The sequence below is a fragment of the Myotis yumanensis genome, unplaced genomic scaffold (genome assembly GCF_028538775.1).
Source record: "Myotis yumanensis isolate MYYU_CA2020_CCGP unplaced genomic scaffold, mMyoYum1.0.hap1 SCAF_9, whole genome shotgun sequence".
Classification (NCBI taxonomy): domain Eukaryota; kingdom Metazoa; phylum Chordata; class Mammalia; order Chiroptera; family Vespertilionidae; genus Myotis; species Myotis yumanensis.
The window spans coordinates 58,643,655-58,659,164 of NW_027223760.1; the positions used below are offsets into that span (position 1 = coordinate 58,643,655).

General features: G+C 38.9%; 1 protein-coding gene across 1 annotated transcript; it reads right to left on the bottom strand.

Annotated features, from left to right (window-relative positions):
* Positions 1–9,834: 9,834 nt before the first annotated feature.
* FERD3L (Fer3 like bHLH transcription factor) lies at positions 9,835–10,326 on the bottom strand. The gene has a single exon (XM_070423537.1). It carries the CDS (start codon positions 10,324–10,326, stop codon positions 9,835–9,837), a length of 492 nt encoding a protein of 163 aa, XP_070279638.1.
* Between the last annotated feature and the right edge of the window lie 5,184 nt (positions 10,327–15,510).

Consider the following 15,510-nt stretch of genomic DNA (forward strand, 5'->3'; position numbering starts at 1 on the left):
GTGGGTATAATTTGGGAAGGTTTTAGTCGTGTTTTCTTGTGTAATGCTCTGAGTTCTGGGCATTTTCAGCCTGTTTCAAGTTAATTTTAGAAGCAGTTGATGGAATTTGATGAAATGTCGTACACTAATAAGGGTATGAAATTTTATTTGTGGTTGTGTCATCTTGAAATAAAGTGGTATACTATATATGTTTTTTAACTGAACTCATCTGCTCTAATTGTAATATGCTTTGGTGAGATTAGGCAAATGAATAGTGATGAAAGAACTGGTGTGGCATGTTCAATAAGGTCTACAATTAACAAAACCACTACTTGTCAAATGCTTGTTAACTATAGTCACCACATTTTTGGTCAAAAATATGAACCCATGGAGAGAATATTTGAAATTGGGTATGTTTCCCAAGTCAGAAAAATTTTAATAAATTTCAGAAGGTCCATTACCATCCATTCTCAAATAAGCCACTTGAAGTTGAATCCAAGCATTTTAAAGGGCCAGGGATTTAATAGGTATTCTTTTGACTTTCCATGCAAGGAGGAACAATTATCATAAAAATAGTAGGTATGAAAAAAGTTTTCCATTTTTTAAATGTTGAGAAATTATGTATGCATTAAGGCCAACTTTATCTTTTCAAAAGTTGATATTTCGATTGTAAATAAATCTAGGCCAAAGAATACACCACTTTTCAGAGATTTTGTATAAACCTACTAATGTCAGAATGAAAAAAAAATCTGTGTGCAAACAAAGGATAAGGCCAGGTGCCAAACTATGTTCAAGGATGCACTTTGGGATTCAGCTTCCCTCTCTGCTGCTCCAAAAAGGAGCCTATTCTCTTTTCCTCGCCGATTTCTTTCTGTTGGAGGCAGGTGGCAGCTACTTACCCTTCTTGGGTGCACAGGGATTCTTATGTCTCTTGGGACCCTAAAACAAAGCATGAGCCTGCTATCCCATTCCCAGTTTACTGGGCTTAGTGAGTGCTCAGCTTTCATGTTGGCCTAGATCAAGGCTTAGTAGGGCAGTCTTATTTGTCACTATCACCAGCACCTTAGCTTTCAGGATGAGTTTGTGCAAATGTAAATTCCTAGAGGATTTACCAAGTGAGGTATCACTTTTTCATATAAAGAGCTTTATATGCAAATTTTACAGATTATTTTAGGAATGCAGGGTTTAGAGTAGTTACATATGTCATAGATCAGAAGTCTTCCCTTTAAATATCTATGTTTTAAAAACAATATTAAACAAAAATACGTTACTAGGACAACAGCTTAAATTGGGCACAAATACCATGCTATGTAAGTCTCTGATTCTGTTTAGGAAAAGTAGGGAAGACTATCAAATATCGCTTTTTTATGAGTTTTCGCGAGCCCTTCTAAAAGTCTGAATTGTCATTTTGCTCTGTATAAAAGTTCAACATTGGGCTAGCATAAACAACAACATTGGCTAAGTATTACTTTGTGTGAGGCCCTGTACTAAGCACTTCATAGGATCTTTCCTGATATTTTAAATAACCCTGTGTTTATTGCTCCATTTTATAGGAGGTACTCCATTATATCAGGGTAGGTACTGAAGCCCAGATGTCTTAAGTGAGTTATCTAATTTAGTAAATAGGAGCATTAAGATGTGAAGATCCTCCAACACTACAAATCCATACTTAAGAATGCCTTTTGCCGAAACCGGTTTGGCTCAGTGGATAGAGCGTCTGCCTGTGGACTAAAGGGTCTTCGATTCTGGTCGGGGGCATGTACCTTGGTTGCGGGCACATCCCCAATAGGAGATGTGCAGGAGGCAGCTGATCGATGTTTCTAACTCTCTATCTCTCTCCCTTCCTCTCTGTAAAAAATCAATAAAATGTATTAAAAAAAAAAAAAGAATGCCTTTTGCCAAGAATGTCAGCAAGGATGGATCTTGAGAATCCCATGCTAAGTGAAATAAGTCAGAAAAAGTAAAGAACCATATGATTTTATTCATATGTGGGATATAAAAACTCATAGACACAGACAATGGTATGTTAGTTGACAGAGGAAAAGGGGGTATGGGGGTAGTAAAGAGTAAAGGGGGCCAAATATATGGTGACAAAAGAGGACTTTCAGTGGTGGGCACACAATGCAATATACAGATGATGTATCAGAAATGTACACTTGAAACCTATATACTCTTATTAACCAATGTCACCACAATAAATTTAATTTAAAAAAGGAATGTCAGCATGAACCAAGGGACCCAGAATCAGATACTCTGTGCTTGGCTATGTCCTTTAGAGGTTGAGTCCTGATTTTTATTTTTATCCACATAATACCATGCATAAAGCTCGGTTTTATGTTCATGAAACACATGAAGAAAAATTGTAGAACATGACATGAATCAAGTATACATGAATGTCTCCCTAAAATTAATAATATGTATTTATAAGATGCTTTGTAGGTTCAAAGGAATGTCATAGTTATTATCTTATTTTTTTCACTCTTTATTTTGAAATAATTATAGATTACAGGACATTGCAAAGATGGTACAGAGAGGTTCTGTGTTCCTTTCTCTCAGTTTCCTCCCTAGTTACTTCTTACTCATTGTAGTACAACTAGAGGCCCAGTGCATGAAATTCGTGCATGGGTAAGGTCCCTAGACCTAGCCAGCGATCAGGGCTGATTGTGGCCTTCCAGCTGCAGGCCCTGGCCTTCATTCATTCCGCACTGCCCCCAGGTGGTCAGCGCATGTCATAATAAGCGATCGAACTCCTGGTCTCCTGGTTGAACTCCTGAGGGGACACTATGCATATTAGCTTTATATAGATATAGATATAGATATAGATATAGATATAGATATAGATATATAGATATATAGATATATAGATATATAGATATATAGATATATAGATATATATAGATATAGATATCAAAACTGGGAAATTGACTTTGGTGTAAAAAGCCTTAGTTCTATAACTTTCTATCACATATGTAGATTAGTGCAACCACCATTGCAATTAAGATATGTACTTATTTCATCAGGAATTATCTGATTTGAATAAATACACAGTAATTTGGAAAACATGTACTTAAATATAATGTCTGGGCTGCTGACAAAATAGAACTTCTCTCTGAATGAATTCAGATTTTTTTTTTTTCAGATTTAAAGTTACTTACCTACCACTTGTTTTTAATATATGTGCTTTATGGAAGCAGGTTATATGAGTGAGTTTGATCTCTGTGTTCTCAGTTGGGGGTGCATTGTTCCACTTAGAAAAATGTGTATACCAGGACTAACTTCTGGCAGTCAAGTATTCTAGGCATAAAAACTATTGGGGGATAAAAAAAAATCTATTTTATTTTTTTCAGTTTATTTAAAAGCATTATAAGTGAGTGCTGATCTTTCTGTAGTATTTCATGATTTTACCTATTGCCATTGTTTATAGAGTCTTCATTGCCATAGATTTTGAAGGAATCTATAATAATAAAAGCATCATATGCTAATTAGACAAGATGTCCTTCCAGGCAACCTTCCAGACAAACCTGCGGCTGTGGGGGCCCAGGCAGAGGCAGCAGAGTCTGCAGAGGCGGCAGAGGCCCCTGGCCACCGCGGGAGGTGGGGGTCAAGGCAGAGGAAGCTGAGGCAGCTGTGGCAGCGGTGGGGGAGCCCCTTGCATGAATTTCATGCATCGGGCCGCTAGCATAACAATAACAATAATGATAATGATGATAATGTGTATTCTAATAGTGTACCATTTACTATACATCATTTTTTCTGCATTCATATTTAAGTCAATCCTCATAACAGCCCTATTAGATAAACATTATTATCCTTATTTTAAAGATGAAGAATCTGAGGGTCGATAAGGTTAAGTAAGTTGTACTGGCTTCCATAGTATTATGTGATGTATTTATGATTCAGACTCACTTCTGTCAAATTCCAAAGCTTGTGTTTATAAGCGCGTGTTCATCAAAAAAAAGTTGTGGCCTCAAAATTTCCATAGAACATTGATTCAAGGCCTTTTCAAGTCCCTCTTCCTGGGTTTTATTTCAGAGACTATATCCTTCTGATATAAGAAAAGCCCATGCCCATGTTTCTGAGATCCTCAGTAAAAATAAATACTCATTTTCACATAATTTCTGCTTAAATATAATAATTATATAATCATTTACAAATAACCCCAGCCCCCAAGAATTTGGGCTCTGAGATTCTTCTCTGGGTGTAAATCTTAGCTTCACTATTTATTAGTTGATTGAGCTTGGGAAATTATTTAACTTCTCTATTCCATAATGTCCTCATCTTTTTGAGGGTAATATGAAGATATTAATATGCTAAAGTTATGAGAAATTTAATAGTTATGTAAAGAACTAAACACAACATTTAGAACATGTGCCTTCATGTAAGTAATTATGTAAGTAATAATTACTACTAATTATTATAGGTATTATTTTATCCAGAACTAATAATCCAATTACTTGGTTCTACTTGAGCCCATTTCTAGTTTCTCCAACATTTCAATAAACTATGGGATTAAATTAGTCAACATTTTACTAAATTATAGGACTAAATATATTAAAGAACTGACCAGTAACAAATATAACTTGTAATTTTATTATATTGAAGAAATAAAAAAATTATCTATAGTAAAATAATTGTATAATCATATTGATTCATTCATTCAACATGTTTATATGATGTCTCTGCATTTTATTGTTCACCAACTCTTTGATCTATTTCCATATCTTATAGATATTTCCCTTTTGAAGACTGGATAGCATAAAAAGCTGTCTTTAACAGCTGCTTTGAGGTCATCTACATTTGCTGGCTGCAGGTGGAAATCTCCTTCATAGAGCCCGAAATAGAAGGTTGTAAAATGTGGCCTTTGAGGGAGCCAGACCATACCAGACTTTTGTATAATTTATCATCCACAGAGTGTGCTAAGGTGCTTTTGATCTTTGAAGGCAATATCTTTCAAAGTCATGTGCTGCTTATATGTGACCATGGGTCCTTTTTAGGAATCTCAGTATCATGCTGATTTCAATGAGTGAATGAATTTTTAAGAAGGTACACTGATAACTCAATTTAATTGAGGCCCTAGGTCCTCTTGAAATCTAGTTGGGAGGATCAAATGAGAGAAAGTACATGGATGGTGCTTTGAAAACAACAAAGAACTGAGTAACCGTAAGATATTTTATTCTGATAATTTCTATACCTTAATATTCACCAAACTGTTGATGTCACAAAATATTGAAGGTCCTTTAATTCTACCAAATATTAGCCGTAAAGAGCATTTTAAAATACTTTCACACTGTTCTGTTCTATTCCTTATACTTCTTTACAGAGTGTATTTTAAGCACAGAACTAAAAGTTGGTGTCACAGAGAAAGTTGCGGTAACTTATAAGCTTTGGTTTCTAGAGACTTGAAGAAGTTTTTCCATCTTTCTGGTATTTTATTCCTGTCAGTTTGCATTGCTTCTTTCCTTTCCTTCTTCTCCTTGGCCAGGTTTGGTTTTGAGCGTTGGATTCAAAGAAACCCCAAATTCAAAACAAAATGGTCAGAACTGCTGACTCTTGTTTTGTAACCTTTTTTAGTCCAGCATTCACAGGAAGACAGGGCACTGACCAGAATTTGGGCCTAACTTCACCCAAAATGTTGGCAAAGTTTAGGAACCTTGGAATGAACTTGGGCCAAAGATACAGATATATACCAAAACTTCAACACTTTTCTAAGACATTTAAATATATTTTAAATAAACTACCACCCTTTAAAAAGTAGATTTTTTACTTAACATTAATTATTAATCTGTCAGGTATTTTTTATTAAAATTAAATTATCTAATTTACATTTTGTATTAAATAGACTCTCTTGTTCTTTGAAGTTACAGGTACATTTTGGAACCTCACTTGTAAAATGTACTTAAGTGTCTTAGTTACTTTTTTAAAAAGATTTGTAATTACAAAAAATAAAGTTATATTAAACTGGCTTATCGAGTTTCAACTCAGAATTTTTATAGCCATGTTATAAATCTTCCACAATAGTGTTTTTATAATGGGAATGCTGACAAATGCAATAATAAACACCAACCCAAGAATCTTAATTGTATGTTCATGCATGCTAGCATAATATTTGGTTCAATTTCCAGTGCTCATTTTGCCAAAATCTGCTTTCACATTGGGCAACTGTAAACGATGATCAGGCTGAATGACTGCCTGTTGATGGCAAAGGCTTCTGATTATTTTTACTTTCCTTGGAAAGCCTGATTATGTCTTCCAAATATGATTTCATTTAGATCCTTTTTTGGTTTACATGTCTGAATACTAATAGTAACCTGATAGTTATGGGGAACTTAGTTTGAGACCAAAAAGCAGTTTTCAGTCAGCAAAGAGTGTATAAATAAATTGACTCCAAGCAACATCTAAAATGGTACATTCCAAGTGTCCAAATAACTTTAAGATTTCTAAAACTAATTATTACAGTTTTTCAGAAGTAATTTACACCATTAGGATTTTTTTTAAAAACGGTTAGAAGGTATTGAAAAACCAATGTCACCCCGGCCAGGTAGCTAATTGGTTAGAGCACCATCCGGAAACTCCAAGGTTTTGGGTTCAATCCCAGGTCTGGGCACATATGAGAATCAGCCAATGAATGCATAAATAAGTGGAACATCAAATATCTCTCTCTCTCTCTCTCTCTCTCTCTCTCAAATAACAAATTTTATTAAAAAAAGAAAAACCAATATCTACGGATATTTCTATCAGTATTGATTTAGAAGATGATAAAGGATAAAACAATTTTAACATAGGTTGTTTTATATAATAAAATCACTGTATTATAAAGTACAGTGAATTTGTGGATCTAACATGGGAAAAATAAAAACGATCACATTGCTTAGAAAAGTTGAGTGTTGCGATATGAGGTGCAATAGATTCATGGTCGCAATGCAGATCATTTTGTCTTACCTCTAGGGATAATTTTGTGTAAGGAAAAAAATCTATCAATTTCTCTGTGTTTCTAATCCTTATTTAGCTTCAAATTATTCTATTAATACAATGATTTAAAAATGCCTTGACACTTCATATTTTAAAGGAGCTTCCAAACATATTAAAAACGTACAAAGAACAATGCATTTATAAGCTGTAACAGTTTTAAGAATGGTAAACATACTTCTATTAATAACAGGAAATAGCTGTTTATTCGGATGTTCTTCAGGCATTCTTTAGCATGCTGAAGAGGTGTTCACTGCAGGATATTATGTGCTTGTTGAGAATATAACAATGGTTCATAACTAGAGGGAGAGGATTAAGGCTGATGGTTGTACTTACTCTTCAGAACCCAATGATGTTTAGGTCCTTTGCAGTTTAAAAAAATCATGGTTTCCAAAATTGGTTCTTTCAACAAAATGTCTATGATTCCTAGAGTTGAACCATTTTTTTTTTTACTTATTTAAAACTTACAGATTATTTTTTAAATGATGTTTAGGTGTCAGAACTTTAAGTGGGAGAAGAAAGGGCACTTCTGTAATCTGTGTTGCACACTATATATAAAATATCAACCCAATTTTTAATTGAATAAATGAATATTTGGATAAACATGAGGGACCCAAGGAGCCACTAGCACTCTATAAGCTGGAAAGCACAATTTTGATGATGAGATGTAAAATAGTTACTTTTCCTTTAACCTATTGTAATGAGTAATTTTAATTTTATTTTTAAAAATACAAATATGCTTGTCTTAGTAGCTAAGATGTTGTCTAGGAATAGAAAGTAAAATGAGTAATTTACTTTATAAAACTGATATAGAGGTCATTGTCCAAATTTCAGGTTTTCTTTTTTTTCAACAAAGGTGCTGGAGAACAACAACAACAACAACAACAACAAATCGCACAACACTGCCTAGTGGCGTTTTTTGGTCTTAGCTGGTTACATTTTTTTCTTTTACCTGTTTATCCTCATGTTCTTGTAGTAGAAGTAGAAAAATCCAGGTGAAAAGATACAAAGTAAGAAGTCACCTTTAGGAGGGTGGCCATTTCAGAACCAATCCTGTGCCCATGGGCAGGAGAATTGGGAAAACTTGTAAATGAAGGCTATGAGGGGCAGGCTGTCCCTGGGAGGCTGGGATGCTGGTCGGAGGAAGTGGAAACTGGCAGAACCTACCTGGGAGGCAATCTGGCCATTTGTAGCCACAAACTTGAATGTTCATTTGATGCAGAAATTTCATGTCTATGTAATATTAGGAAATTATCATAGGCAGAGATTGATAAGAATGGTCTCTGTAAAGGACTTGTAAATATGCACTTGTAAAGGATTGGAGGTAAGTCGTGAAACACCAATATGACAATAAAATACAGTAATTGAAAGTACATTTGGATCATATTTAAAGTCAAAGGAAAAGTGTTCATTCCATAATGCTGAGTGGAAAAAGATCAATACTCGAAACAAGTGTCAAATTTGTTAAGTGTATTGAATTTACATCTGTATATATTTTTTTAAAAGGCTAGAAGAATATAGGTAAAAATGCTTTATGGAACCGTAGAGTGATTTCAATGTTATTTCTTTTTCTAACCTTTGTTTTTCCAACTTTCTAAGATGAGTATATATTACTCCTTAATATATGAATTATATTTCTAAAAGTATGATAGGGACAGTGTGTGTGCGTGAGGGGGCGCATGGCGGCGGGGGCGGGGGGAGGAGAAAGCGAAATAAAGTGTTGGAAAACGGGGATTTATCCTTTAGGGTTACTGAATTTACAGTAAGGTGGGCATTATTCACTTCTTTTCCTCTCCTCACTTAAACCTACTCTTATTTGAATACCCCCCAGTTCAGCTTAGCAGGTCGCCCAGAAGGAAGAACTGGGGAATGGCAGAGTCCAAACTGGAGGCGGCCCCTCAGCACGGTCCTGCGTCAACCGCATCTCCATTGCACACAGTTTTGGGAAGTGGAAGAATGCATCTCTTTGGTCTTTTTGCCTCGTCTGTTCCTGGATGAGACTAGAAGGAAAGCTACCTTCCCTACTTTAAAAGTGCGCGCTTTGGCGACGCTGCGCTTGGGGAGACCCTGCCCGTTCCCCCCCCCCGCCCGTCCCTCACCCCGTGGTCCCCCTCCTCCTCCCCACACACGTGAGGAGACGGGAAGCATCGCCGGCTGCAAAGGCCGGGAAGTCAGACGCCCCCAGGAGCACCTTGGGCGCCTGGGGAGGAGCTGCCCCACCCGCCTCCGAGTTCTAGCGTCGGGCTCCTGGACAACCCGAACCGGGTTGCGAGTAGAAAGAGGAGAGGGACGTCCGAGGCCAGGTGGCGTGTTCTCCGCACTCCCCTTCCTCCCGCATCTTTTTGTTGTCTCTTTAGGAGCGTGACTGACCGACCAGAGACGGAGCCCCTTGGCCTCTCCGGAGCCCCGTGCCCAGCACCCCTCCCGGGCCCCCGCTCCCGGATCTCCCGAAGGGCGCAGGCCGGAGCGGAGCGCCTGCCAGGAGACTCTTAAGTTCAAAAAATAAAAATTCTATTTTTAATTTCTATTTTTTATAAAAAGCCAAGGAAGAGAGATTGTTCTCCACAGAAGCCCCCGAAGGCTGGTGTTTGCGGAGATGATTAGCATCCCACCCACCGGGCGCGCAGACGTAGCTTCTGGGCGAGCGCCTCGACGGCCCCGTGGCTCTCCGGGTTCCAGCGGCGCCGCCCGCCCGCCCCTGCCCAGCACTCCCCGGCGAGCGAGGGGGCTCGGGGAGGCCACACTCCCGAGCCGAGCTCAGAAGGTCAGACGTTGGGCCTCGAAGCGTCCCTCCAGGCCTTTCCGCCGCTCCCGCTGCCACGTCCCCAAAGACCTTGCGCTCCAACACGGCCGGGCGAGGCGGGGTGGGCGAGCCCACCCCCGAGCGGCTCAGCGGGCTTCCTCCTCCTTGCAGCTCTCCAGGAGCTCCGTCATGAAGGAGATGTAGACGATGGCCAGGCGGAGGGTCTCGATCCGGGACAGCCTCTTCTCGTAGGCAAAAGTGGGCACCTTCCTCCGCAGCCTGTCGAAAGCCTCGTTGAGGTTGAACATGCGCTTCCTCTCGCGGATGTTGGCGGCCTGGCGCTGGGCATAGGTGATCACCCGCTTCCTCTTGGGGCGGCCCAGCAGGGAGGCGCCCCTCCCGGGCTCCTCTTCCTCCTCCTCCCCCTCGTCTGCTTCACCTTCCTCTTCGTCTGGATCCTCCTCCTCGAAGGGCGCCAGGCCCCTGGGTCGTCCCTCCTGGAGCGCCAGGCCTCGGTCCCCGAAGGGGAGCCCGGGAGCCAAGTCGCAGAGGAGGGGGTGCCCCGGGGAGGCGAGGGACAGGTCTGCGACGAAGTCCAGCACCGTGGCGTCCACGCAGCTCTCCCGATACGCCGCCATGGAGTCCTCTCGGTCCTGTGTCTCATCGGTTTCTCGCAGGGGGAGGCGAGACTGCGGATCGGGCTGCCTAACAGCCCTGAATCTGATGCGACGGCAACCCCGAAGGGACGGGGGACGTTAATATTTAGGACCAAACTGGTAACAGGATTAGTCGCTCCGATTGGGAAGGCTGTGGCGACGTCCCTCCTCTCGAAGCTGATGGAAGGAGACAGCCTGACCAGGCCCGGAAGACGCGTAGAGACAGGCCTCCAAGTCCAAGATCCATTTCGCTGCGTCACCTGGGACAGTTCCTTCTTGGCCACGACCCCCAGCTCTTACCTGCTGTGCCTTTTGTGTCTCTCCTCGCCCTGCGGCCAACTCATATCCTTCAGGCTCCTTGTCTCACGCAGTTCTTTCATTGAGATGTGGCTTTTCAAAGCGAGGATGTTTTCCACCTCCCTGGCTTCTCCTTGGCTTCTGAGTCGGAGTCCTGAATCCTGCCACCCGACGCTGCCAACCAGTATGAAACAAGTGCTTTTAATGATGTCCTGAAGAGGGGCCCTGTCTGCCCGGGGTCGAGGGGGAGCTGTTTGTCTGGTATCCCAGTGCAGCGCTTGGTGAAAGGCAAGCTCTTCCATTAGCTTAAGTAAGCACGGCTGGGGGCCCCGGGGCGCATTCCCCGGAGTCGCTCTTGGAACCGGCTTTGGCCTCCTCCGGCATCCTAACCATCTCTCCTGCCGGGTTACAAACCCTGACTTCTAAAGTCTGTTTTCTCCTAGGCAGCCTCACAATTCAGACACTTGACTCTCCTTTTCCTACCCTTATCTTCTACTCGTGTAAAGTAGAGGATTTTAGTTCGAGGGCAAAAGTAACGAGGGCAATGAAATGAAAAGGGGAGGCTGGGCGCATTTTCTCAGAGCTTGCTCTATGTATAATCCCAGCGTGGGGGGCAAAGCAAACGCTCCCCGCCCCCAAACAAAACAACTTCGATCGCCTTTCAAACATCTGATTTGCCCTTTAGAAAACCCATGGGTCCATCAGCTCAGCCTCTGTTGAGAAGTCTTTCGAATTTTAAATTGCTGATCAGTATTTGTGAAGAAAGAAAAATCCTGACATGTCCATCTGGCTTATTTTCCTCATTGATCTGTACTGCCTTACAGGACATAAGAGCAAAAACTAAACTTCCTTTCATTCTATTTATGGGAGGGTTTTATTTTTGTTGTTGTTGTTAACGTTAGATCATTTTGTCAAGAGGAACAAGAAAATTTAAATGTAATACAATGAAAATGAAATTTTACTGACTGTATAGTATCTCTAATATTTTAACAAAGAAGGGTTTATTTTTCCTATTAGAAGAAATAGCCAAAATATAAAAATAAAAAAGATGAGCAAGGAGACGCATTGGTTCCAGACAGAATCGAATCACCATGTACATCAATTCCTATTAAGGAGGTAAGTTGTGACTATGATGGTTCAGTTGGTACATTGGACAGCTCCCAGAAAACGCCTATTTCTAACAGGTAAGCTCAATTTTTCCTAGATTCCCAGTATGCACTCCCAGGCACCATTATTAAAGCAGTACCATCTAGAATTCTTCTTTTTCCTTCCTTTTTAACCCACTTGTGTCTGAGCCCCTCTTGTTCTTTGTCCTTTAACTGGTTTTCTTTTTTCTTGCTTGTGTTTACTCTTCACTCTCCAACTTTTGTTGTAATAACTCAAGCAGAGAAGAATTGAAATTTACATTCCTGAATGATATTAATGAGAAAGAGATCTTTGATTATGATTACCTATTTTGTTTTTACTAAACTTCTTTCAAAGAGAAGACTGAAAAATAAAAATGAGTTAGAATTTCAACAATGGCTAAGGAATAAGTAAGTGGAAGAATTCATTGTTGTTCTGACAAGCAGTAACATGCTTTCTAATGTTTGTATAACTTTGTGTTGTTACATAGTTGGACACATTTTATAGTTGATTTTTTAGTTGTTAAATGTTTTTCATGGTTTATAATTCCCTTTTATATGCATACATAAGTGGGTTAAATAACTGGTGAGAATCTAGTTCCACAACAAAATAAAATAGGACATGTAATCAAAGGAAATGAAAAAATTTACATTTAAAATTTGATAAAATAGGTGTTAGACACTATCATAAGACCCTAAAGAACCACTTTTCTTAGACTAAAATTCTTTAGATTTTATCCAAGGTAATGAATATTTCAACAACTACATCACACGGAAATTGTAGCAAAATTAATGGAATAAACATGCATAATTAGTTTCAAATAGTAACATTAAAATACTGAGAAATTTGTAAAATTGTCTTAGTAGGCATATTTTTAGCAATAGTTTAAAAATACTTTCTCTTTAACTTTTTCATAAAATCAGAAGATAAACACTTCTGTTTATACCACAATAATTTCAGTTTATCTTACAAGGTTTTAATCCTGGTGATAGCAAAAATGTTAAAATCTAGGTTATAATGATTGAATTTTTTGTTTATAAATGTAATTAATTATGGAAGAGAAACAAGTGAAATTGATTTTCTCTGTTTATTTTGAAGCATCCACTTTATATAAAGATGTTTTTGTGGATATTTGGTTCCACAGTAAATATACATACATGTATAAAATGTATAAAATACTAAGTGGTTTAAAACAGTTCATCCCATTGGAAGGAACCATTATTTTCATTTCTAGCTTTGAAAGTTAAGAGAGAAACATATTTTCAAAAACCCAACTGAAGATTAAAGGATGCCAATTTGAATTTGTCTCTTTTCAGTGCTAGGCCTTTAATTTATAATTATCCAGTTAAATACATGGAGGCTTTTGTAATGGGTTTGATAAACCCTCCATGAATTTTGCTCAAGATGTTTAGGAAATGATCCTGAAAGTTTTGCTTAATTTATTGCTTCTTTAACTCTATTGATGGTCCCAATTAAACATTCAACATTTTGTGTATACTCTTTTCTTGTATCCAGAATCAAAGCAAAAAAAACACAAATGACTAAGAATAATTTGAGCAGAAACTCTTAAGGGGGCTAGAGGGTGGGATTGAGTAGTAAGGAGAGAAAGGTAGATTTAAAAATATTCAGAGAGTAAAGTAAATACCTAACTCTCCCAAATGTATTAACCTTCCTTTCCCTCCCTCTTTGATGCTCCTTCCTATATTCTTACAGAATCATTAAGCAATTTAGGGAAAATGATAAAATAGTACAAAGGGAGATTTTTGTCATGTTTGTGGGGAGAAAGGTCTAAGAAATAATCCTTTAGGTGACATAAAAAAGGGGGCTGTATCCTCTTCTTACTCAGTGTTAAATTATGTGTGGTTTATGGGCATGGCTGATTTTAGAATTAAAAGAATATATATATATATGCATCTACTTTATTTTTCTATTTTAGGTAGACTTTTTTTAAGTTGAGTACATATTTAAAAATTCACCAGTTATATATGCAGCTTAGTTTCATAAAATAAACATACTCAGAAAACTAGTGCACAAATCAAGAAATAGAGTTCTTTATTGAAATTAGAGATAATGTAAAAATAGATCAGTCTTAAGTGTATCATTTGAGACGATTTCAATTTCCCCTACACCCTCATACCCAGTGGCTAGCCACTCTCCAAACTACCACTCTCTGAGGTATTATTCCTGACTTCTAAGATTAATTTAGTCAATGTTTCGCATTATATAAATATAACCAGCCCTAACCGGTTTGGCTCAGTGCATGGAGCATCAGCCTGTGGACTCAAGGGTTCCGGGTTCGATTCCGGTCAGGGGCATGTGCCTTGGTTGCGGGCACATCCCCAGTAGGGAGTGTGCAGGAGGCAGCTGATCGATGTTTCTCTCTCATCGATGTTTCTAACGCTCTGTCCCTCCCCCTTCCTCTCTGTAAAAAATCAATAAAATATATTTTAAAAAAAATATAACCATATTCTGTGTACTCTTTTGTGTCTTTCACTCAACTTTTTATGAAATTTATGCATATTATTATCATTGCTGAATAGTACTTCATTGTATGAATATACCTTCCACTGTTGATGGGCATTTGGGTAGTTTGCAGTTTTTAGAGATTACACATTACATTGATATGGATATTGTACATATTTTTGGTGAGAACGCTAGCTTCCATCCTTGTCAAAAGTTGGCTTTTTCAAGCCATCCTGAAGATGTGCATTGTACTTTTAACTTGCATTTCCCTGATGACAAGTGATCTGCTCTTTAAAATATTAGTGTAATGAAGCTCTGGGTGAATTACATGTAACTAGAAATCAGACGAGGCAGAGTTCCTGGACAGAGAAGGCTTCCACTTTGTGAAATGCTCCTCATTGTCAAAATTCATTCATTCCAAAAAGAAGGCAGCTACTTGAGGAGGCTTCTCCTTCCCACCCTCATTTCCACCCACACCACCTTTCTGCACAGATAGCTGTGGCAGAAACTGCTCCTTGTTCTCCGTATGCACTCACCCTTGGTCCTTTTAGTGACAGACCCACCCACACACCGTTCAGAAGGCACATTTCTCCGCCACCACATTCACACCAGTGGGACAAATGAAACGTGAAATGTGCAAGTTCAAGTTGGCCTTCTGAAAATGAAAATGTTTGCCTTCCACTTGGTCTTTTGCCTGGAATGTGGGGACTTGGGTGGAGAGCTAGCACTGACATGTAGACAAGGACATCACTCTATGCCAGGGGTTGGATGAACTTTTTTGGTCAAGGACCAGATAGTAAATATTTTAGGTCTCGCCAACTATATCTCTGTGAGAACTGGTCAACTCTACCACTGTGGGGTGAAAACAGCCATAAATAATACATAAATGGGCGAGTTTATTGGAGTTCCAATAGAATTTTGTTTACAAAAGAAGGTGGCAGGCAGAGTTTAGTTCTCACGCTGGAGTTGGCTGGCTGCTGGGGATGGCACAGTGACAGGAAACAGGGAGTTGGAGTGATCTAATGGAGCAGAACTATCCCTCTTAAATACAGATTAATATGTCAGAAAGATTGGACTTCCAGTGTATACCAGATCTCCTTATTACAGTGGTGTGTTTTCTGCTGGCAAGAAAGAGTAAACAGTTAGATATACTACTTTATATCTATTTTAAAGTATTATTTATAAACACTGCTTAAAATTAGTTATACATTTTTTATCTTCGGCTTTTCCTAGTTATGTGAAATGGTTTTCCTCTTAATATGAAAGTTAGCCTTAGAACAA